Source organism: Harpia harpyja, chromosome 6 (genome assembly GCF_026419915.1).
Source record: "Harpia harpyja isolate bHarHar1 chromosome 6, bHarHar1 primary haplotype, whole genome shotgun sequence".
Taxonomy (NCBI): domain Eukaryota; kingdom Metazoa; phylum Chordata; class Aves; order Accipitriformes; family Accipitridae; genus Harpia; species Harpia harpyja.
The window spans coordinates 27,063,434-27,085,296 of record NC_068945.1 but is presented as its reverse complement, the minus strand read 5'-3'; the positions used below and the strand labels follow the sequence as shown (position 1 = coordinate 27,085,296).

At 40.7% G+C, this 21,863-nt stretch overlaps 2 protein-coding genes across 4 annotated transcripts in view; one reads left to right on the top strand and one right to left on the bottom strand.

Moving 5' to 3' along the window:
* The window catches only part of NCF4 (neutrophil cytosolic factor 4), a 37,494-nt gene extending 31,984 nt beyond the window's left edge, over positions 1-5,510 (bottom strand). The window contains exon 1 of the mRNA XM_052790433.1: positions 5,383-5,510. The gene's annotated coding sequence lies outside the window, so the exon portion shown is untranslated. The remainder of the gene's footprint in view (positions 1-5,382) is intronic.
* Positions 275-13,581, top strand: PVALB (parvalbumin). 3 transcript variants are annotated; one of them, XM_052790437.1, is made up of 5 exons: positions 275-312; positions 3,954-4,021; positions 5,939-6,071; positions 6,483-6,592; positions 12,008-13,581. In XM_052790437.1, the coding sequence occupies exons 2-5, from the start codon at positions 3,961-3,963 to the stop codon at positions 12,034-12,036; spliced, it is 333 nt and encodes a 110-aa protein (XP_052646397.1). In that variant the 5' UTR covers positions 275-312; positions 3,954-3,960; the 3' UTR covers positions 12,037-13,581. The 3 variants fall into 3 exon arrangements, with proteins under 3 accessions (XP_052646397.1, XP_052646394.1, XP_052646396.1); XM_052790434.1 differs by lacking the exon at positions 275-312 and adding an exon at positions 3,467-3,646; XM_052790436.1 differs by lacking the exon at positions 275-312 and having other exon boundaries at positions 3,769-4,021.
* Positions 13,582-21,863: the final 8,282 nt, after the last annotated feature.

Genomic DNA, 21,863 nt, shown 5'->3' with positions numbered 1-21,863 from the left:
CTGCCTCTCCCCATAACAATGGAGTTTCCAGCGGACGGCCAGTTTGCCGAGGTAATAGGTTTTCACAGCCAGGGGAAGGTGAGCGCCAAGGATTATTAATAGCGTTTCTTGATTAGTTAAGGGAAGGATAAATGTGACACCGCCACCAAAATCCCTGAATATCTGATACCAGTGAGGAGTGGGTATCACCTGCCAAAAATAGAGAGAGCAAGAGAGATTATATAAGTGGGTTTCCTACCCCGAGTTCCACTTCTTTTTGACCACCTCCATATCTAACACCCTTTTCAAGCGTGCTTAGGAGAGATCCAAAAGGTAAGTAGCAAGAAAATGTTCAAACTTCCACAGCAAACATAGATTTGCCCGCTCCTGGCAGGAACCCAGGACCTTCACCTGAAGGAAAGCAGATAAGGATATCTTCCATCCCTCCCACCCCCCAGAGACAGAGAGGTGCAAATCTCCCAAACAGTGAGGCATGGCTTCCCGGAGAGAAGACTCCAAACGAGAAGAAATGGCCATTAAAAGGAGGAAATGGGTTAACACAATGAGGGGGAATGAGGAGAAAAGGAGGGGAGAAAGTGAGAAAATGGAAATAACGAAACGGGGGGAGGGGAGAAAGTGAACAAGAACGGGAGCAAGGACTCGCGAACAGAATTTACTGAAATGCTCAGTCGTGAACCAAAGGCAAAAAAACCCCTTCAGAAATGACATCTCTATGCACAGACAATTGTAAGTGATGGAATGAAGTTGCTCTCTTTGGTGTGGTCATTAAGAAGATAAAGGAAATGCATCACCCTGTTTTGCAAAGGACCCCCGGCTTTCTGCTTCAAGTTTTGGCGTGGGGGCTTCTCGCTGTTCATGAAATTCTCCCTGAATTGTTTGCTTCTGACAAGGGCGGGTTGATTTCTACTTAATTTACTTGATCGTTTACTTAGTAAGAATATCATCATTCTGGTGCTGGTGGAAGGGGGAGCTGATCTATACGAAAGCTTCTGTGCAGACAACTTGGAAATCCACGGTGTGGATTTTGCAAATAGTTCGGGCAGGAAAATTGGCAAAATCTCAGAAATAAAGAAAAACGCGTCATTCATCTCGCAGGGATGATGAGAAAAAGGTGAAGGGTCAAGTGTGAAACTGCCAATTCGTGAAACGCCTTTTACATTAGAATAACATAACAGTTTTGACTAAAGCTTGGTGGTTAAAAGCTTCTAGAAGTTTGCTAGCTGTCCTTAAAACGGATGCACTGCTCAGATTAGAGACGGGCCTCGGCCACTCCTCCATGTTAGATCCCCAGCTCTGCCCTTCGTAAACCTGTATTGTCGCTGCTTTCACTTTTCTGGCCATGGACAGTACGGCCTCTTGACTTCGGAGCAGGGGACGGGAAGCCAGGAGAAATGTTATTTACGCTATACGAATGGCTCCACCTGATCTGAAGCCTCATTTTTCTGGCACGTCTCACTTTTCGCCTTCACAGCATGATTAGGCCGTAGCAGCCTGACAGATCCGATGACGAGGGAAAGCGGGGTGGTTCGTGCACTGTTAGGGATGCGGAGGGACCTGCCGGGCTCCCAGCCCCAGGACACGGGCACAGAATGGGCCTCGCACGCCGGGTAACGACGCGCCTCTGGCCGGTTTGCTTGGCATGAGGCTAGTTAACCTGATCGGCGTCTGCCAGCACAGCAGGCAGCCCTGCCCATCGCCTCTGCCAGCTCCCGGCTTGAGTTCGCTCCGAGGGCAGCCTTCCAAATGTGCTCTGCATTGTCAGCAGAGCAGGGTTGACACCGAAACACGAGTCACCCGCAACGAGAGCATCTTCACTGGCGGATGGTCAGGAGCGTTCCTGTTTGTAGGGAGCTAAAAGGAGGCTCTTGTGGCTCCGAGAGCGAGGGTGCCTCAGCAATGGGTTTGTAAAAGGTTCGTCAGAAAGAAAAGAAATCGAGGAGACTGAGGCCCAGCTCCTTTGCAGGCTGCACCGATGCTGAACTTGGCAAAGCAGGGAAGCGGACGGCGATGTCGTATCAGGCCGGAGGTGTCTGCACTGGAAACAAGAAGGGACTCTTCTCTCTTCCGCCAGTTAAGGAAAAGTAAAGGGACGCCAATTACATAAGATCATGCACATTCGTTTCTCTTGTAAATACTGATGGGTCTACACTTCACCTAAGCATAAAACAGACTAACGATTGGCTTTTAACCTGTGCTACACCAGGCTTTTTCAACTCGGTTCTCCAAGCTGAACTGCACTAAAGCAAGAGACCCGAGTACTCTCTGTACTGCACCCTTTCACCTCCCAGCTCCGAAACAAACGGGGCAACTGGGCGAGAACTGCCCCTGTGGGAAGGTGCTCGGAGCCCTTCTGTGGGGCTGCAGTTCATCTCGGGTGAGCATCCTAGCGCACAGCTCCTCTTTCCCTGTAGATCAGGGAAAGATGTGTTCAACCTAGGGAGAGGGATTCAACTCCCCCATCCGTCTCCTTGTTTGTCCTTGGTGAAAACTAAGCCTCTCTTGTACCTCAGGAAATACATGGAAATGGCGGGGGGGGGAAGTTCCAATGAGACAAAAACGACAGTCCCTCCCACAACGACCCGTCCTTGTTTAAAAAAGAAAAGGGGGAAAAAAGGGGTGGGGGAGGGGGACACCCCAATGTCACCTCCTCCTCCGTCCTTCTGCGCTCAGTGGCATGCTAATGACTCACCTGTTACAGCTCAACTTGGGCCGCAGAGAAAAGGATGGGGGCTCGTACTTTTAAAAGCGCCAAGGAATTACTGTCAGAGCAAGACAAGTTTTTGCAGCAGCCCCCTCCTTGGTAAGGCCGCTCTCTCGTGGTCCTGCTCAGGATAAGGGTGCAATTGCGTCAGCAGGATCGGGCTGTACCCGTCGATGGCAGCGTGGGGATCTCACTGCCACCACTCTGCCCTCCCCCGTCTTTCCTGAGGCAGAGATGCCAAAGCTCCTGCAGAGATCTGCCCTACTACTGGGCCCTAATCTGCGCTATCTCAGCCTAATGGCTCCTGCCCAAACTCCGAGAACAAGTTGGACTGCTTGCCATATTTCATGTGAAAAATGGGCACAGGTCCTTGGCGAAAAAAACAACCCTAGAAAATAACATTACAATTCTTAAATCTTTTCTGATGGTGTCGGGAAGTGCCCGGTCCCGCCTAAGAAGCCCACCGCTGCACAGGAGCTCCGCACGAGCGTGTTGTCACCCCGCACCTCGTTTCACCATATCATATCACAGAAGATTCTGCAGCATATTGTGCATTACAAACGGGATCTGTAGGATTCGCAGGGATGTGATAATTAATTCAGCGAGGATGATGCTTAATATGGACTGGCCCGAAAGAAACGAGGTCTAAAAAGAGTATGTGTGTGAAGGGGAGGGGGGAGGGAGAAGGGGGAGATGTTTCAAGTGTCTGAACGGTAATGTTCAAAAGCTACATTACACTTGCTTCCTGACCTCAAGAGCAGCTTGAAGCTTGGCATATGCTGCAGTTCCTTACTCATCACCGAATGGAACTGGTAAAGCTCATCCTGACTTACTAAAGGAAAAGGCTCTGCTCTGCACCACCAGCTCTTCCACCGCACCCGAGAACTTGACCTTGGCACAACTCTTTCTCCAGCCAGTATCACGACAGACTCTGGCACTGCTCCAGTAAGGCTTAGGCTCCAACCTCCCAGGGAGCGACCCCCACTCGCGTCTTCCCCCACACCTGTCCCCACAAAGGCATCCCCGTACCCTCTCTTTTAGCCGAACCCTCGCGTCTGTGGACTACTTGGTGCTCTGCAAACTGGAGAGCGACAGCCCATGGCACTTATCCACGCAGAGCTATAGAGCTGGCACGGGTCCAGCCTCTCCCGGTGTGCCATCCCCACACAGCACTGCAGCTTTGGTCATATGAGCAGAAATGATGAGAAAAGCACTTTTTAATCTTTTCGCACTTGCTTCCCTGTTCAAACAGTTGCAGGATGGCTATGACTGACGTGCTCAGCGCTGAGGATATCAAGAAGGCTGTGGGAGCCTTTTCAGGTGAGTGCTTATTTTTTTTTTCCCCCTCCTCTTTTCCCCTCTTTCGTCTCTTCAGCTTAGGATAGCAGTGCATTTATTTAAGCTCAGGGAAGATTAGAGGATCCGACTAGACAAAATATCAAAGGAGGATGCGTTTTCAGAAGAGCAGTGAAAGCCTGACAGGTTTATCAAGTACAGGGCTGCATCCTCAGCAAAGTTGCCCTGCACATTACGGAGGTGAAGTATTTATTTTAAAGGAAGGCAAGCAGTAACTGCAGACAGACTTTGCTTCTACCAAGAGGATACTTTCAAAGGGAACAAAACCCTCCCTCCTCCAGGGGGGATTATATCTTGATGTGGGATAGGGAAGTCAGCCGTGGATGTCGGCAGCTTCCCTCTCCCCCCTGACATTCAGTTTCAGGTATTACAGAACTGCTGTTTCTCGTTTCAAGGAGATAAGAAACCGCTCTTTTCCCACTTCCTATGCCAGAGTCCCCGGGTGGGCTTTGCTTTTCAGAATGGAGCAGAAGGCAACAGTAGAGCAAGCGGGTGCACTACTTGACTGCAGAAGCTTTCTGCAGGACAAATGGCTGCAGCGGTCCATACTTCCCTCTCAGACTCCGGATTTCAGATAGTCCCTACCCCTCTAATTCATTGCGACCCCTAAACTGACAGCAAACCCTCTTCGTGCTTACAGAGATTCAGGTAGTTAAGGTTGCTCTCAAAGAAACGCCAGAAATCCTGCTCCGGGATGCACGTTATCTCCCCCCTTCCCCCCAAACTACCTGCCTGATCGCACCACCCAGGAGAGCCGCCTCTTTCTGTCCTGGTCTGTGCGATGACCTTCCCAAACAGAAGCGCAAAACCCGCTGAGCCCGACTAAACTCAGCAGCCGGGGAGTCGAAGGGACCAACAAACTGCTTTGCTCGATCCAGCAGCTGTTTTTCTCATTAGCTTCCATTGTTCTAGGGCCATCTCCGAGTCCCGGAGCAGATGCAATTAGCAGCAACTAATGACAGATCTCAGTCAGGCAGATCCCGAAAGACTGAGCCTCCTTAATTTTATGTAATAGGAAAAGCTGCGGCGGGAATAAGGATGCATGGGGAAGAAAAAAAAAGTCCATAGCACGTTTTGGAGGTCACTGTATTGGATTTCTAATCCACACCACAGTCGTTAGGCTACGTGGGCGGGACAAAAGCGGGTGCGGTTAAAGGACGGGAGAGGTGGAGCAGGTAAACTCATTTATCTCGGCTCCGATTTCAAGGGCTCGGGGGTTTCCCTCCCCCCCGCCCCGGCGATCGTGCCTCACAAGGTCTTGCAGGCAGCGTACAGTACAGCACTCCCTTGCAGCATCTGAGCTTGCAAATCACGATTGCACATACCTTTAGCGGTCGAAATGCAACACTGATTTCTAGTAAGTCTTCAGGAAATAGCCATGTGCTCCGAAACACTTCTCGTCAATGCAAGGCTCCATGGTTGAGCAAAAGCGGTTTTTTTTTTTCCAGGGCTGGAAATGTCAAAAAGTGACAGCGATCTAATAGTCAGAGTCTGCTCTCAGATGACTGTTTTAGCATAAAACTTAGCAAAAAAAAAAAAGGGGGGGGGCGGTAAGGCACTGAAATGAGACCAAGCAGGTTAGACTTCAGCTCCCAACACTATCACAGACTTCCTCGGTGACCTTGGGCAAGTCTCCATCCCTCTGTAGCTCAGCTCTCCCTGCAAAACGGAGACACTGCCCCTCTCCCCCTTTGTTTATTTCAATGAGTGTCTGTGAAGCGTGGACAATTACAGTGCGTACATCTAGCTCCTACCAGAGCTGCACTCGACTGTGCCTCCCAGGGTAGGACACCCAGCAGTATCGCAGAAAACTACGGGTATGTGTTGGTATATGTTTCAATGATTTTTCTAAGCAGTTCTCTGGCTTTTCATCTCCTATAGCGGCTGAATCTTTTAACTACAAGAAGTTTTTCGAGATGGTAGGACTGAAAAAGAAGAGCCCAGAAGATGTGAAAAAGGTTTTCCATATTCTTGATAAAGATCGAAGTGGCTTCATTGAAGAGGAAGAATTAAAGTAAGTAAAGATACGTCCTTTCTCAAATAACCTCGCCTTAAGAGTCTAATCTCCTGTTTTCTTTTTTTTACAAGACTCTAGGTATTTGCATACAATTCAATCTCTTGACTAGTATTTGTGTGCAATACTCAGTTGTTTGCCGATTATATGATCTAAAGTGTGTTGGACCTAGCTAGTTGTAACTTTTATTGCAGGATCCCTGAAACACATGAATGATCAATACCTTACAGATAGTTCTTCAGTCAAATGCAGTTTCAGAGTAAAGCGCCCCTCCTGAATGTTAAAGAAGGTCAACAACAGAAGATACAGCCCTGGATTCCAACTCACATATCAAATTAGTGGTACAAATAAATACAAAGTAAAACTGTTCTGGAAAAAAAAACTTTCTTTTTTTCCATGCCTCCTCTTTAGGTTTGTACTGAAGGGCTTTACCCCAGATGGAAGAGACCTATCAGACAAAGAAACGAAAGCTCTTCTGGCTGCTGGAGATAAGGACGGTGATGGTAAAATCGGCGCTGATGGTATGTGATTAGAGGAGTAAACTTTGACAGTAACAATCGAATATTACTCTTGCATACAAGAACTGAGGAAATCTAGGAATCACTGGGGGCTGTGACCTTCTGAAGGGCACAATTTGGATTTTATGAAATACCAAGTCCTGCTACATTTGCCATACCTTGCTTGCAGGCTTTAGGGGAAACAGCAGCCGAGTTCTGACACTAGAGGGGGCAAGAGTTTACAGAAACCGAGATGTAGTTAAGGCACACTACAACTCTATAGTACAGGACTAAGTACCAATCCAACTTCTACTTCAGTTAGTTTAATTTTTCTGCTGATTTCAGTGGGGAGAGGATCAGGACACTGAGAGTTCAAAGACCCAGGCTTGACTATAAATAGAAAAGACAAAGAAAAAAAGCTGAGTACCAGCGTTTCTGCTTGATGATTAGTAAATAGGAAAGTAATGCACGACTTAGCAAAGCAATGCTTTTAAAATTCAAAGTACTGTCAGTCTGCTACAGAATTTCCATACAATAACTGTCTATCCAGCTTTTGCTGGTGTTTATGTGGGTCTTCGCAGCTAAGAAAGCTTGTCACTCCCTTCTACTAAATATGAGAACTACAAGAAAAGAACAACTTTTCCTCTCACAGCATTGCTTAAAAAATTACTGCTGTTTTCTCTTCCCCCTTGGGATGAATCAAAGTAGCCCACATACAAAATTTCTCCTTTTTCCTCTTTCTGTATCCCTGAGACACACTGGAAGAGGCATGAAGAGATGCATTTCTGAATTAAATCTTTCCTCATTGCAGGAGGTAGTAGCAGAAGTTTGTGGCCAGAGTACTGAATCACCTAGCAGGCAATTGCTAAGTTTTCACCATATTGATAAGCCATATGATAGGTTGAAATCTGAAAAATATCTAAAAAACCTCATATACCTCTGTCTTACCTGATCTCTGGGATTTGTAAAAAACACTGTTTCCAAAAAAAAAACCAATTAAAAAAGGAATAAAAAGCAAAATACAACTAACATAGTCTCCTAATTTAGAAGCTGAAAAAATGACACACAAAATCAGACACTGACATATTAGTCAGGTGATATATTAGCTAAACTGCCTGTTCATAGTGCACTGGCATTATCAGTGACTATGACCCTGTTTCTAGACTGAAGACTCTTAATTTCTCAGATCATGATTATATTATGGTTGCAGAGGAACAGCTGCGAAGCATGTAGGGGAAGTTCCTGCTAAACTTTAGCAATGCTACTAAACCCAATGAGTGTGTCATTATTTGAAATTTCATATGCTTTATTATATGGGTCCTCCTTATTCCCATTAAAATTAGTGGCAGTGGTACTAAGATCAGTGGGCAAGATTTTCAGAAGAAAACTTGATTCAGGTAAGTAAGCTTACAGCTGATCCACCAATCTCATACCAGTTATTTTCAGTTATGCCCGGAAGGCTGCAAAACAAAAGCAGCATCAATTGGAATAAAAGAACTACATTGCAGAATGATTTTGGCTTATACAAAAGAATACAGCATTAGCTTTTTTATTTATGATTGGCCATAACTTTAAAAAAAAAGTTGAAACAATGCCTGAAAGCCAGTACATTGTAATAAAGCTGTATGAAACGCCTCTTCTCCTTATCTCTTTCTTCTGCAACTTTTACCCTTCCTTAACTTTGAACTGGAATTACCCTGAATTTATACTCAATAATGAGAAGAGAATGAAGGGCTTTTTTCTTTTGATTCTTCTGGCCATATCCCTACTGTACAACATTATTGGTTGCTTTTCCATTTCTTAAATTTGACTCCAACAGCAAACTGTTACACCAGAAAGGCTTGAAATACATGCACATTAACAGCTGGGACCGTGACCAAAGGATGAGGATGACGGATACTTTCCAGCTTTTCCTTTGGTTCATAAATCAAATTCCAGATTAGAACCGCCTATGTAAATAAAATGTAAAGTCTTGAATGTACGTCACATTCATATTCAGTATTGCAATGCTGTGTTTCTGTTGCAAACCATTTGTTTGTTTCCCTGTAACTGAATTGTCAGGCATCACTTTTACTCCTTGGTTCAAACATCAGCTTCGTACATCACTAAATGATCACAAACATGCAGCCTTTCACAGGGGTTAATGTTAATTCACTAGATGGCCCTTGAACGCTGTCCCTCAGGAGCCCATAGCAGTTGTAAGAACTGATCTTCATGGATTTTTAATACCACAGAGCCATCTTTCTCAGACGCATCATCACTAACGTTAATCCCAACCTAATCAGCCTTTTTCCAGTTAGGGTCTCGCATTACAAATTTTCTCTTAGGTCTCCTGCTTTAAACCTTTATCATTCCCGCAAGACCGTTCAGCTCAGACGTAGTTTCACCAGCTTACCTCTTGTCCAATCAAGATTTGTAATTTGTGGCTGATCTGCCAGTTTCAAACAGGCGAAAATTTGCAGTCTCTCCATGCAAGACATGACCATATTCTGTGTGATGCCAAGTCCCCTCCATCTTCCACTGATGTGAACAGAAGATGACGAATCTGAAAAAAATTGCAGGTCAAGGCCAGGTTACCTAACAAAACTACAAACATTAGCTTCCAGATTGGATTGGGAAGTGATGCTGATGCAGCTCTGTCAGCTTCAGGAGAACGTTTATAAGAGAGAGAAGAAAAGAAAATTAAGATTTCTGCTCACGATGGTTTTCTAAATCTATTTTGTGTATTAGCACTGGACGTGCACATCATGCCTTTCAGTTTCTTGATATTAATAGACTTGAGAAAGTCCATAGAGAATTTTCAAAGATCATGCACTATAGACAGAACAAATCCAAATTTTTATCCCAGTAAGTCAAAAACTTTTCTTTGATACAGCTCAACTTCTGCAAATATTTTAAAATGTTTCAATTATTTTCTTTAAATATTGTAAAAATGAGACATCAAGCATTCAAAATTACAACTGATAAGTCATGACCTTGCCACAGGTAAAAGTCATGACAAAAAAGAAAAACCTTTTGGAAGTCCTTCTTTTCTTATTCCTCTTTGTGCTCTTGTATCTTCTAAAATAAATTAACATAAGTCATTACTTATGAAGTTTCCTAAACAGATTTGCTATTGTACAGATAACATAAAAAACACGATCTGATGAGAGAACTCATTAGCCTACAACATGTTCTCTGTAATTATTTCTGTCATTTCAGTAAAGTACTACAGGGTATGCATTAGGCTGGTATATACTACTAAACTATACTGAATATAGTGAAACAGCCTTCTTTTAAGTCAGAGCTTTGACACAAGACAGCTAGTAAATTATTTTACAGGACAAAATAGTCTAAATCCTTGTAATTTAAAACTATTATTTGTGCAAAGAAAGATATAACTTAATTTTGTTTGGAAGGAGAATTACAACTGGAAAAGAGGATGTAGTCAATCACAAGGACTCTCTCACTAACAAGCCAGTCAGGGGCAATAACCATTTACAAAAACGACCAACAGGCAGGGGCTAATACACAGTGCTTTATCGCAGAAGTTTTGCATATATGAATACACTTTGTAACAATGCCTCCACAAGCCACCTGTGGTTGGGCTAGCCTTCATACAAAAATAAATAGTGAACTAGTTTACAAGGTTATTCAACTGGAAGATCTTTGAAATATTTAAAGTATATTGAAAATCCTGGAAAAAGTATAAAGCATATGGCAGTTTTCATGAAGGAATATTTTATGGTTTGCTGGCTATCAGAAAGTACCCATGAAATATACTGCCATTAAGTGATAATATCACTATCATAACGTATTATAGAAAATATTTGGCTGCAAATCTGAATAACCTTTTCCAAATATATTCTGTAGATACAAATTATTATTAAAAGGATTTAATTTAGTTGTAGCAAGTATGACAACTTGTTCTAATAGAATATGCATAGTTAGTTTTCCCTTTTGGAAAGGTTTCATCCATTGGAGTTCATGTTTCTCTCTGCAGGATTTATTCACACAGTGATTTAATAATCATAGCCTTTTTCCTTTTCTGCCCAGAATAGTCTGTGTTTCTATCACAAGCACTTTATGTTATCTCTTAAATTCAGTTTGCAACACTTTCAATCTATGTACCCACCGTGTACAGGATTTATACACGTTTTAAGTAATCTGCATCACTAATCCTAATTTGGATTTACATCTTTCAAAATGATGGATAATTTGGATTTCATTTAAACCCTCTGACTCTTTTATTTCTCAGTCTGGTTTGTCAGCATTTGGCAACATGTTTTTTTGGACACGTCATCAAAAGTGCTATCTGTTTGCACACACCAGTTAGTAAAGATCTCACTTGTTTAGAGTTTAACATTTTTCCACTGAACATTAGAATGTTCTTTAAAATGCCTAATTTTCATCTTCTATCTTTTTTTAGTTGCAAGACATTATTCTTCATTATGTCAAACTTCAATAATTTTCTCTTGAGCCTTTACAGATGACTGCCTCCCCTATTTGTCATTTTCCTCTCAACTGATTACGTTAAACCCATAAACCACTCTCTCTGTATACTCTCTAATCCCGTTATCGTCTTTGTTGCCCTTCTTGGGATTCCCTCCAGTCTGTCATTTTTAACGCTCTGAGGCACACACAACTGTGCAAGGTATTCTCATGTGTAACTGTTCCAAGGTTAGATGGAGTTAGGAATTATAACCTTCTTGGGTAATACAGTATTCAGAGTGCAGTATGCCAGGCAGCTATTCACCAGGATACAAATGTGCCTTTTCCATGCTTTATCACCCTCTGAAAGGCATTATATATACCAAAGCATAAAATAACCCCAAACTGCAGATAGATACATTTATGTAAATATTATGGATGTAGCACTAATAAAAGCCACAGGGTAAAATCCCAGCCCTCTAAGCTCACAGGAATTTTTCTGTTTATCACCAATGTGGTCAAGATTGCTACATAGGTAGGTGTCAGCCTTCTGTTTTTGTAATCTGTCATTTTCAGTCAATTTGCCATTACAAAATTGAGTTTAAATGTAATATATTTATAATATAGGGACATGAATACTCTGAAAGACTCATTAATGAGTCTCTTTGCCAAACTTGGATATAAAGGAAATTTATCTCACTGCAAAATTAAATTTCTAGTTCTTGCCTTCATCCCATTGAGATTTACAAAGGAATAACAGGGAACTAATCAAGTTCTTCAGATGAATAGCGGTGGACAGTCTTGACAGTCTGGCATGTATAGCATTTCTCCCTTACCCTCAAAAAATCCTTTCATTCCACTGTAAGATTTCCCAAGTCATACTTTCCCTTTAATTAATCTGGATTTCTTTGTTCTTCTGTTATTGTGATGTTTGTGCTACACCAGTGACTCTGTAATCATTGTAATATGCTTCCTCCTTCTTTACATTTTCTTTTTTTAATATTTTTAAACAATTTTTCCCTTCTCTAGAATTTGCAACTATGGTGGCTGAATCATAAAGGCTTTGACCAATGCAAACCCTTCACCCATCCTTCACTGCCCAATTCCAACCACCTTCTGCTGACTGCTTTGGCTCCTGTTCTATTTATTTATGTTATTTTATACTCCAGCTCTGTTCTCTGCAATCCTGCAACTCTGTAATTGTGCTGAAAGACACTGTTAAAATAATAAAGGTCACATCAATCTGGGCTTTATTCTCTCTCACTATAACTTGTTTCTTATTTCATGTAGGCTTGGCACACGCTGAGAGAAAATTTTACTCTTTTTTGCTGACATCCCTGCTGCTTTATCCCTAGCTAGGGTAAAGTGGGAAGAAGTTTTAAAAATTATTTGGGATAAAACATGCATATAATGAGTCATTCAGTCCAAGTTCTGAACTGTGGCAAAACTGACTGCATTATTTTTAAGCCACCCCTGCTAAATGGATGCATACTCATAGCCTGGAAAATCTCTAGTGATGGCAATTACCCAACTTCATTTGGCAGTTTGTTCTTTTGACTTAATCAGCGTTATAGCTAAAAAGTATTTCCTAATATTTAACCTACATCTCCCCTGATGCATTTTGGTGATCAGTAAATTGATTCTTGTCTGTATCATTTGTTAAATTTGCCTGGTGCAGGGGGATTTTTGGATAAAAGGTTTGACAGGAATATCAGTTGGTGCCAATCATGCATGGGGATAACTTCGTAAACTATTAAAAAGCGGTCACTTCTGAAACACAGTGTATGTTTACTAGCAATGTTACACAACTATCTAGGACAGGAGGAATGGAATACTTGCAACAAACAACAGTATGAATTTCAGGAAAGGGAACACCAAGATTCAGGTGTGATGCTGCTGTTGACACTCCCACTGTTAAGATAGTATATCAAAAAATCCCAGCAAAAAACATTTCTCCTAAAACTTCACCAGAGAAGTGAGTATCTTTTTTTTGAGTTACATAGAAGAAACTGAGACTCAAGCTAAGGAAATGACTAGCCAACAGTAAGCCTATGACAGAGCCAAGAGCTAAACATTTGTTTCCCAAATCCTGTTCAGTAACTTTGGCACCAAGCTCATGCTTTTTATCTTTTTTGTTTGTTTGTTTAAGCAAAGATTAAAGGGGGGGGAGGCAGGGGGGAGGGAATCCTTTTAGACAACATCTTCCCCACATCTTGACAGAACATTGATTACTACTGCAATAAAAAGGAAGGATATTTGCTGTTTCTAGATTCCAAACTATTCCCTGCAGCAATAATACCTTATTCCATTCAGATTTACTATCACTAATTTAGTATAAACAAAAAGATAAGGCTGAAACCCTGTCACCATCACATTGTACAGAATACCATTCTCTGCCACAGCGATTACCCAGTGCTACCTGGGAAGCCAATATACACTCCCTAAACCATTCTAGATTTTCACTCTGTAGTAACTTACAAGGAAGACTTTTTGCTGAAGCTGCTGTGCGTTCAAAAGAAATGCTTTGGTTTTGCACAATGTATATACAGATCTGAAGAATGTATTGATTTTTAAGTATTCTAAATAAAGCAAATGAAAACGGATTGCAATGAAGCGAGTCTATTTACTACTTTTTCTCGGCAGCTGCTGACCTCAAGTGGCAATAAAGCGTTATTACAAGAATATACAGGGCTACAAAGAAAACATTAGGAACCCAGCTATTGAAGTATCACGAAGGATCCACGGAATCAGAGAATCGACATAAAAATCGCTATATAAACAAAGCCCTTTATAGTCTTTCTCTGTTCTTTGAACCTACAAGGATTTATATTTTAATGCTTCTCTGGATGGCACGAAAGCTGAATTTTTTTTCAGGGCTTTAACAAAAATAGCACAATAGAACAAATAGCAAATAAACACATTAATGAGTCTAAAAAATTATTTATACTACATTATGTGAAATAAAGTATGTTACAGCAACATTAATGAGGATATTTTATTGGCATAAAAGTCTGAAGACTCCAATGATTCCTATATCAGTCTTTCTTCACATTATTCCCTCAATCACTCCTGAACAAGCAACACTGAGTGCCTAATTTGGCCTGAAATTTTTCAGCTATATAGTAATGGGTAAGATGAAAAGAAATATCCTTTACTTTCAAAGTGAAAAAGTTACAATGGGTAGAGACACCTCCAAAATACCATCTTTACTTTTCATGCTGACAGTACCTGATATTCTAAACGTGCATTTGGTCAGTTTATTCAGATATGCAGCTGGTATACTCAGAACCTATGTGATCAGAAGTCTCATAAAATCTGTTTTGAACCACTTTTTTCCCTAACTGTATGTTAAATTCAAAGTTCAAGTTTCAATATTCCATGCCTCTATCACTGAAGAAAAAAAAAAAAATTCAAACGTGTGTAATATAAATAAATCTCTGCCCAAACATAAAATTACTTTTTATCAATTATCATCAAACTACTACTTTTTTTCACTGTTGGCTCTTCAGTGTTTATCTTAGACTCTTACTTTTCCCACCCAAATTCCTTCCAAACCTTCCCCAAATCTTGAATTGTTTCATTTCCAATTAACAAAAATTCTCACAATTTTCCTGTTAGGTGGAATTTATCTAGTTGTGGCTCAAAATGCAGCAAACAAATGCGAAATTTTAAGTTACAATAAAATATAAAACATTATACATACAATATATTAAATTATCCGTTTTCATATCACTCATTTTAATGTCTTTAAGACTGTCACAGAAACTACTGTAAAGAATGAAGAAAGCAGAATTTGCTACAAAATTTAATCAGGCTTTCAGCAGAGTGTGGATTATAGTATGCTGGACAAATACAAAAAATCCACATTACCCTGCAATGTACTATTTCATGAAGGAAGATGTTTTAATTTTCACGTGCATAAGCAAGGGAGCAAAATTAAGTTTCTCCAAGAAACATTTACCTTAAATTTCTTTATTGGCATCTTACATCTTCTTTGTCCTGAACAGTAAGTGTTCTGTAATTTTCTCCCCTGTTGTAATGCAGTAGAAGTTATGAAAAAACCCCAACTCCAGCCATCATGCTGAAGACAAAATTTTAAATCATCAGTACACATCCTTTCTTTAGATTCATAGCCACTGGTTTGTAATGAGACACAACTGGATGATTTAAGATATGTAAATTATGTTTACACATGCAAAAAAAAGACACTACTTGTTCACATTGGTATTATATATTGCTAGGAAAGAAATACAGCTTGCTCCCAGCTACAACTCAAAAGGAAGAAGAGCCAAATCTTCAAGTTACAAGACAAACCACCATCTCCTGACAAATTACATTAGCATTTAACAAAAAGGGTTTGTACCAACAGACCATCACCAACTCTTAAAATTTCTCTGATCACCATTTACCATTATCAAATCCTTAACCAACAAATCCATAATTATTTGTGCTTTAGGGGTCCTGCCAAGCTCTTAATGGAGTTTCATGGATCAACAATTTTCCACGTCTTATTTTGGGAATCAATGGACTGGAGGCCATAACACCTGTTCACTTTGCAGAAGCTGAGCTAGGATTTATATTTACAGTCTATCCACCAGTCCTGAGCTCAACACTGCCTAACGTCCTATGATTGCTTCCACGCTTTGTTCACTCCATCAAAGCAAAACTTGCTTGTTTGCTTCTTTTGCCTTTTCTGACTTTGCATCTTTTGGGGGGAAGTAAGGACACTTTTATCTAGTTTCTAAATACTTTCAAAGACTGGAGATGCAGTTCATGTTCTCCTTTCCAGCAACACACACATAGTTTTATCAAAGCCTCTGTGCTATAGTACCTAAACATTAACAATATGCTGTCCAAAACAGAGTTAATATTGTTATGGAATTAAAAACTGCGGCATTGCACAACATTTGCAAGAAGTTCTGCCTCAACAAAATAACATCAAGGATTACGAATTTACACAAGGTTCACTGAAGACACAAATTAGTCCACAAAATTTTTATTAATGAGCATAAAGCACAAAAGAACTTCATTTGACTCTAAAATCTCAGATTGAGATTTAAGTGGTCAGTGGATAAAGAACACATTCTTTTATTTATAAATCAATTGCAAATGAAAATGAAATTATATGGCATGCATTAACACACCAAAATTCAGCTGTGGTTAAAGCAGGTGCTGACATTCTTGTTCTAATACCACCCAGGAACCACTGGCAACACAGACACAAGAGCACAGGCTTTAGCACATGCCAGTGATTAAACACCTCCTCTAGGGCCTGGACTCTCATTGCTAACATGTGCTTAAACCTGAGCTGCTGCACCTTCATTCTGAGAGAGTATTTTAGCAGATTCTCTTTTCCAGAGAGATACACTCTTTAGAAATCCCAACACTCTCTAGGGCTCCAACATTTAAAACAGCTTTTCTCCTAAACAAGAGAGAGTGAAGCCAAATGTGTCTAAAGGGGGTTAGCTGTGTGCATGAGAGATCAATCGTCAAAACTTTCCCAGACTGTAGGATCTCCTAATGTGGGAGGATTACTTCACAAGGGAGGAAGTACAGTTCTGGTTAGTGCTCTTCTGGTTAATAAAGTAACAAAGCTTAACAAAGGTTGATACGCTTTTAAAGAGAGAAGTTAATATAAATACAAATACCAGAGTCCCTTCTCCAGCCACCAGAAAAATAGATAGGACTGCATGAGCTACAACAATAAATGGATCAGAAGATCCGAATAAAAATACTGAAAGGCACTTAACAAGCCTATGGAACATGCAGCTAGAAAAGATGGTTTTTTCACAAACTCATTCAATCTTCCACCTAGGAAAATCTAAGTGAAAGGATCTTGTCAGTGTCTGAATCAGAATGCCCAACTCTTATTGCAACAACAGTTCTTAATTCTAGGAGATGCTTGTCTGAGCAATTAATGGTTTATGTACAAAAATACAGTTGGTTTCACTGATGTTACAGTGGCACAACACTGGCATTAACAAATGGATACATAGGCCTTCAGGTGTGTAAGAACACAGTAACTCCCCCAACTTTGCCACTAGAGCTTCCAGACAGGTCGTAAGAGGCACAGGACCAGAGGTCAAATGCTTAACTGTTGGTTACTAGAGGGAAGGTCCATGGGTTGCTGAAAAGCCAAATGGTTCAGAGACATTTTCAGGTTTTGGAAGCGTTGCCTAGAAGGATTTTTTTTTAATTCTAACATTTGAATTGTTAACAAACTCCACCTCCTGTATTTTCATAGTGCAATACAGTTTAAAAAAATGTATCACTAGAAAGATACTAAAATATATAGGTAATAGCAAATTATCAAGCACTTATTGCTGTTTTAATATAAAGAGGAATAAGAATTATGTGGCTGTGCTAATTTTGTGCTTCCTTCTGCAGATGAATGAAGATTTTCTGTCTTAAAACATTTGCATTCCGCCCCCCCCCCCGCCCAGAAAGTAATTTTCAATTCTGCTGGATACAGCACAATTGCATCTACTCTTTCAGCTGCAATGGGTTGTTGAAATTGAGCTATTGCCCAGCACCTGCTCTTAGTCAGACAGCTGAAATCAGAGGTTAGGGGAAAAAATAAAGATTTTATGTCATTGTAATGCAAGTCTCCTTTTAGTTTTGCTGCAGTCAGTGTTCAATTATGCTCTGTAACAATCTCCATTACTAGAGCCAGTGTTTTTCTGTTCCTCTCTGCATGTATTAACTTTCTTGTTCACACGTGATAGCCTTCTTAGCAAAGCAAAGGCGTCTTAAGAGACATTTGCCCACAGATTTAATAAATCTACATCTTCTTTAGCCTGTTGAGGATCCTAGGGTTCAAATGTATCTTCATTTTGAATGTTCCAAAGGAATATAACTGATACAACAGAACTTAAATTATTCCTCACTGAAGGCCTGATAGGTCAAAATTAACCTGAAACTTCATCTAGTCTACTGAATACAAAACACAGAACACATAACAATGAAAGGCTCCCATGTAATTTTTTTTCCTGGGTGTATCCTATTTTTACAAGCTCAGGATCCTTCTCATTCAGAATTTTTGTAAGTTCACTGCATAGCCCAGATGTTTAAGACTTCATCAGAAGCAGGAACCAAGGCCCTAGGTCTGTAGGAAGAAAGCTACAAAGACTTTGACCAGCAAGACTGAGCAGCAAATGGGAAGTAGCTGGTGTGAACAGCTACTGGGAATGCAGGAGGGGAAGCCTTGCTTTTGAAGTAGGAGAGAGCAACAATACATGGACAGAGACCTCTGAGACAGGGGCCAGAGGGTGAACAACACAGAAATTCAGGGTCTGGGACTTGGGGAAAAGGAAGTCCAGAGCAGGAAGGATTGGAGATGATTAGAGGAAGGATTTGAAAAGCTTAGAGCAGAAGAGTTTTTATTATAATATAAATACATTATAATAAATTGACCTTGAAAAGAAGGGACATGGATAAGGTGGAAAAGTTTATGCCTAAAAATTAACCTGTTAGAAGAGTGGAGATGATAGAAAACAGAGTGTTGTAAACTCTTGAAAATTTAATTAGGAGTCTCAAATATGTCCCTTCTTCCTCCATTAAACCTCCAGGTGCTGGAGTCACATGGCTGACTCAGTTTTCAGCAAGGGGAAAAAATTCTAGCTGTCATGCCTGCAGAGAAAACCTTGAACATTCACACCCTAAAACCACGAACAGAATATAAATCAAAACATAACCTGTTATTAATAAATCTCATGAGTTGAATGTAGTCTGTCTTACAGTTCTTAACACAAGAGATAGCATCAGTGTAAACCTAGGAGCTGCTTTCTAAGCAGACAGCAGCTAGAGATCCAAAAAAAGATTCCCAGCTGATATTATAGTCATCATCACCACATAATGACTGGCATGCTGGAATTATGGGTAGCTCATTTAAAGATGCCATGTATTCATATATTCTGTATTCGACAGATTAACCCCTTCCCCGTGATGCAGAAGCATACTCAACGCTCACTTACCAGCATCCAATCACCCTTTGCACGACTCTGTGCAAAAGAGCATGACAATGATTGTTCCAACAATAGTGTACTCACAGCTGGGAAAGGTTCAGGCCATGCACAAAGCCACAGCAAGTCCTCAGCCTGTCACAGATACTCCCCCATGAAGAGATCTATACAACAGTAAGACTTTCTGTATGAAGTTCCAGATCCCTGATCAACTATCCACGTCTAATGCTTTGGGGTATATTGTTAAAAACTAAATAAAGATTTAGGTTTTGTTCCCAGCACTCTTCCTAGCTTCCATGTGCAAGAACACACAAATAAAGATTCAAGCTGGAATTTTTCCAGACATACACAGAATTATTCCTCCAAAATTCTCATCTTTATCCTTGCGGATTCAAATGCATCCTTCAGAAATCTATCCCTCATTCCATATTCATCGGAAGAGAGGACATAACAGTTACAATTAGCATACTTCAACCAAGTTTACAGCCTTGTAGAGGTACCTACCCTACATCTAGTAATTTACCACTTTTCATTAATGCCACAACTGCCATTCATTTCTAACTTCTGCTTTCCCAACGTAGCAGATCAGAAACAACTGACGGATATGCCAGATCAGTCAGAAGCGCTGTTGTAACTGCCAACAAATCCTTTGGCTGATACAACCATTTCATAATCATCTTGCATTTCAGTGCACCGAGCCTCAGCCAAAAAGCCTTCGTATCTGCGTCTCAGTCCCTACCACAAAAAAGCAAACTCTGAAGACCTGGAACTATAATGCTGTTATCAACAGTGATACAGAAAGCATCCAAATTCATACTTCTGTGCTAATAGCCCCACTCTGAAGAGAAACAAAAGGCAATTTGGGGGGATGCCAAATGAAGTCACCCTCAAAACAGATCAAGTTTCTATTTATTCTACTGGTTGGGGAAACTCTAAAGAACAGAAATCTACAATAAAATTTACCCATCCATTCTTGCAGTTTTCAAAGCTCTCCAGACATATGAGTAAACACTTGTAGTCAATTCTGTAAGAATCTATACAATTTCAAAAGCTGCATGAACTGTGAATATTCATCCATTTGCAAGATATTTCCGATGTTGTTTTGTCACAGTTTCATTTTAGTAACATAAGATTTTAAAAACCCTGATGAAATGCTTTGTATTCAAGAGATTTCTTCCAGAAAGATCTACTCATTCCTTTCCTCAACATTAATGCCCTCCTAAGAGGCATTGCTTACTTGAAGGAAAGCTACATTACTTCCTCAGTAGCTTTTATTAGGCAGTACGTTCAAGTTACAGGTTGTAACCTGCTCAACCCTGAACGTATCCAGAATGTTTGCATCTATACATGAATAACTATAAAAGCAAGTCCTGGGAATATTAGTGAATTCTGCATCACAAAAATCACTTTTTAACCAGTATATGTTGTGAAGGAGACAATGAAGTGACCTGCACAGTGCCCAACAGAATCTGAAAGCACAAGCCATGTATCAATCTAAAAGACTGTATGACCTTGGTTTAATCCTCATGGTAAAGGCTTACCTTGCTTCTGAAATTCCTTGCTCCTACTGGAGCTGCAGTTCCACCATCGCTGCCTTCTGTAGCCTGATGAAATGCGAGCCGCACATAGACCCGTGCAGTTTAACTGCTGTTTTGTGACCATTGCCTAAACGAATGTGACTTCAAATTTCAGGGTCTTGTGGCTGTCAGGGCAACTTATCCTGCTCACACTAGAGAAGGGGCGCTTCCCACTCACAGGAATCTTGCTTTATTTGAGGAAGAAATGAAATGTGTGAATAAAAAGAATGCTCTATTTCTCCTTAGCTGGTAAATACAGGATTTAACCTAATAAACACTTCTCTAGGTAAAAACATCATCCTCTATTGTTGGGGTTGGTTTTTTTTTTTTTAAATCCACAGGGTTTCTCTTCCCCTTTTTCTCACATATTCAAGATGAGAAAAGCTTCAGTGAGCACAGCTACCAGATTCCAATTTATTCAGCAGCAACCCCTGTGGACTGCTAACAGCAGACTGTGATTCTGTTTGGATTACAAGGTGTGGATAAGTAATTCCATCCTTAATCTATCACTGTCAATGCCGGTAACGGAACAACTTTTACCTGCGAGAAGTCAGGCAGAGGAAAAGATTGAGATTGGGAAAAAAAAAGTGTGGGGCAAAAGGACAGCAGAAATAGAGAGGACACAAGTCCATTAAGAGCTCTACGTGCAAGTGCATGCAGAGGTAACTAGGAAATGAGGGAATGGGACAAATGACCAGGGTGCTAATAGGAAAGTAGCAAACAGAAAGGAGATAGCCAGATTTCAAGCAGAATTTTTCAATAGCAATGAAAAAATCTCACTTCCAACATAATCTATGCTTTCTATTACATGGATCCCAGTGTAAAATGGCAGAGATGTTTGCAACCTCAGTAAATGCTGATGGATACTACTACATTACAGCCACGATCAATAAATCTCAAGTACATCATAATGGAGCCTCAAAGCCTTTGCATACAGACCTGTCAGTAAACTGGGACAATACTACAAATAGACAACAAAGGATACTGCAAAGATCACAAAAATGGAACAACACAGAGACAAGCGAATTTCTTGGAGGATGGAGTGGAAGGCAGAAAAGATGAAAAAGGAGGTAAGCTATTTAGACATAAGTGATGGAGAACATCAGTAACCACACACCTGGTTTATATGATGGAGGATTCAGGAATGGAAGAGAAAACAGTGAAAGCAATAATGAGACCAAGGATTAATCTTTCTTTTCCTTTTTAAAGGAACCCCTAGTAAGTGACTCCATCACTATACTTCACTACAGTCATCATCTACAATTAAAGTCTCTGCCCACTCAGGCTAGAGAAGTCCCTTCCATATCTTTATCACAGAAAAAATGTTTTTTATGTGCATATAAAAGA

Excerpts from the sequence above, each read along its gene's own strand:
- PVALB (XM_052790437.1), top strand. The coding sequence starts at position 3,961 with ATGGCTATGACTGACGTGCTCAGCGCTGAGGATATCAAGAAGGCTGTG. Across the intron at positions 4,022-5,938 it reads GGCTGTGGGAGCCTTTTCAG|CGGCTGAATCTTTTAACTAC; the intron begins GTGAGTGCTTAT and ends CATCTCCTATAG. Across the intron at positions 6,593-12,007 it reads TGGTAAAATCGGCGCTGATG|AATTTGCAACTATGGTGGCT; the intron begins GTATGTGATTAG and ends TCCCTTCTCTAG.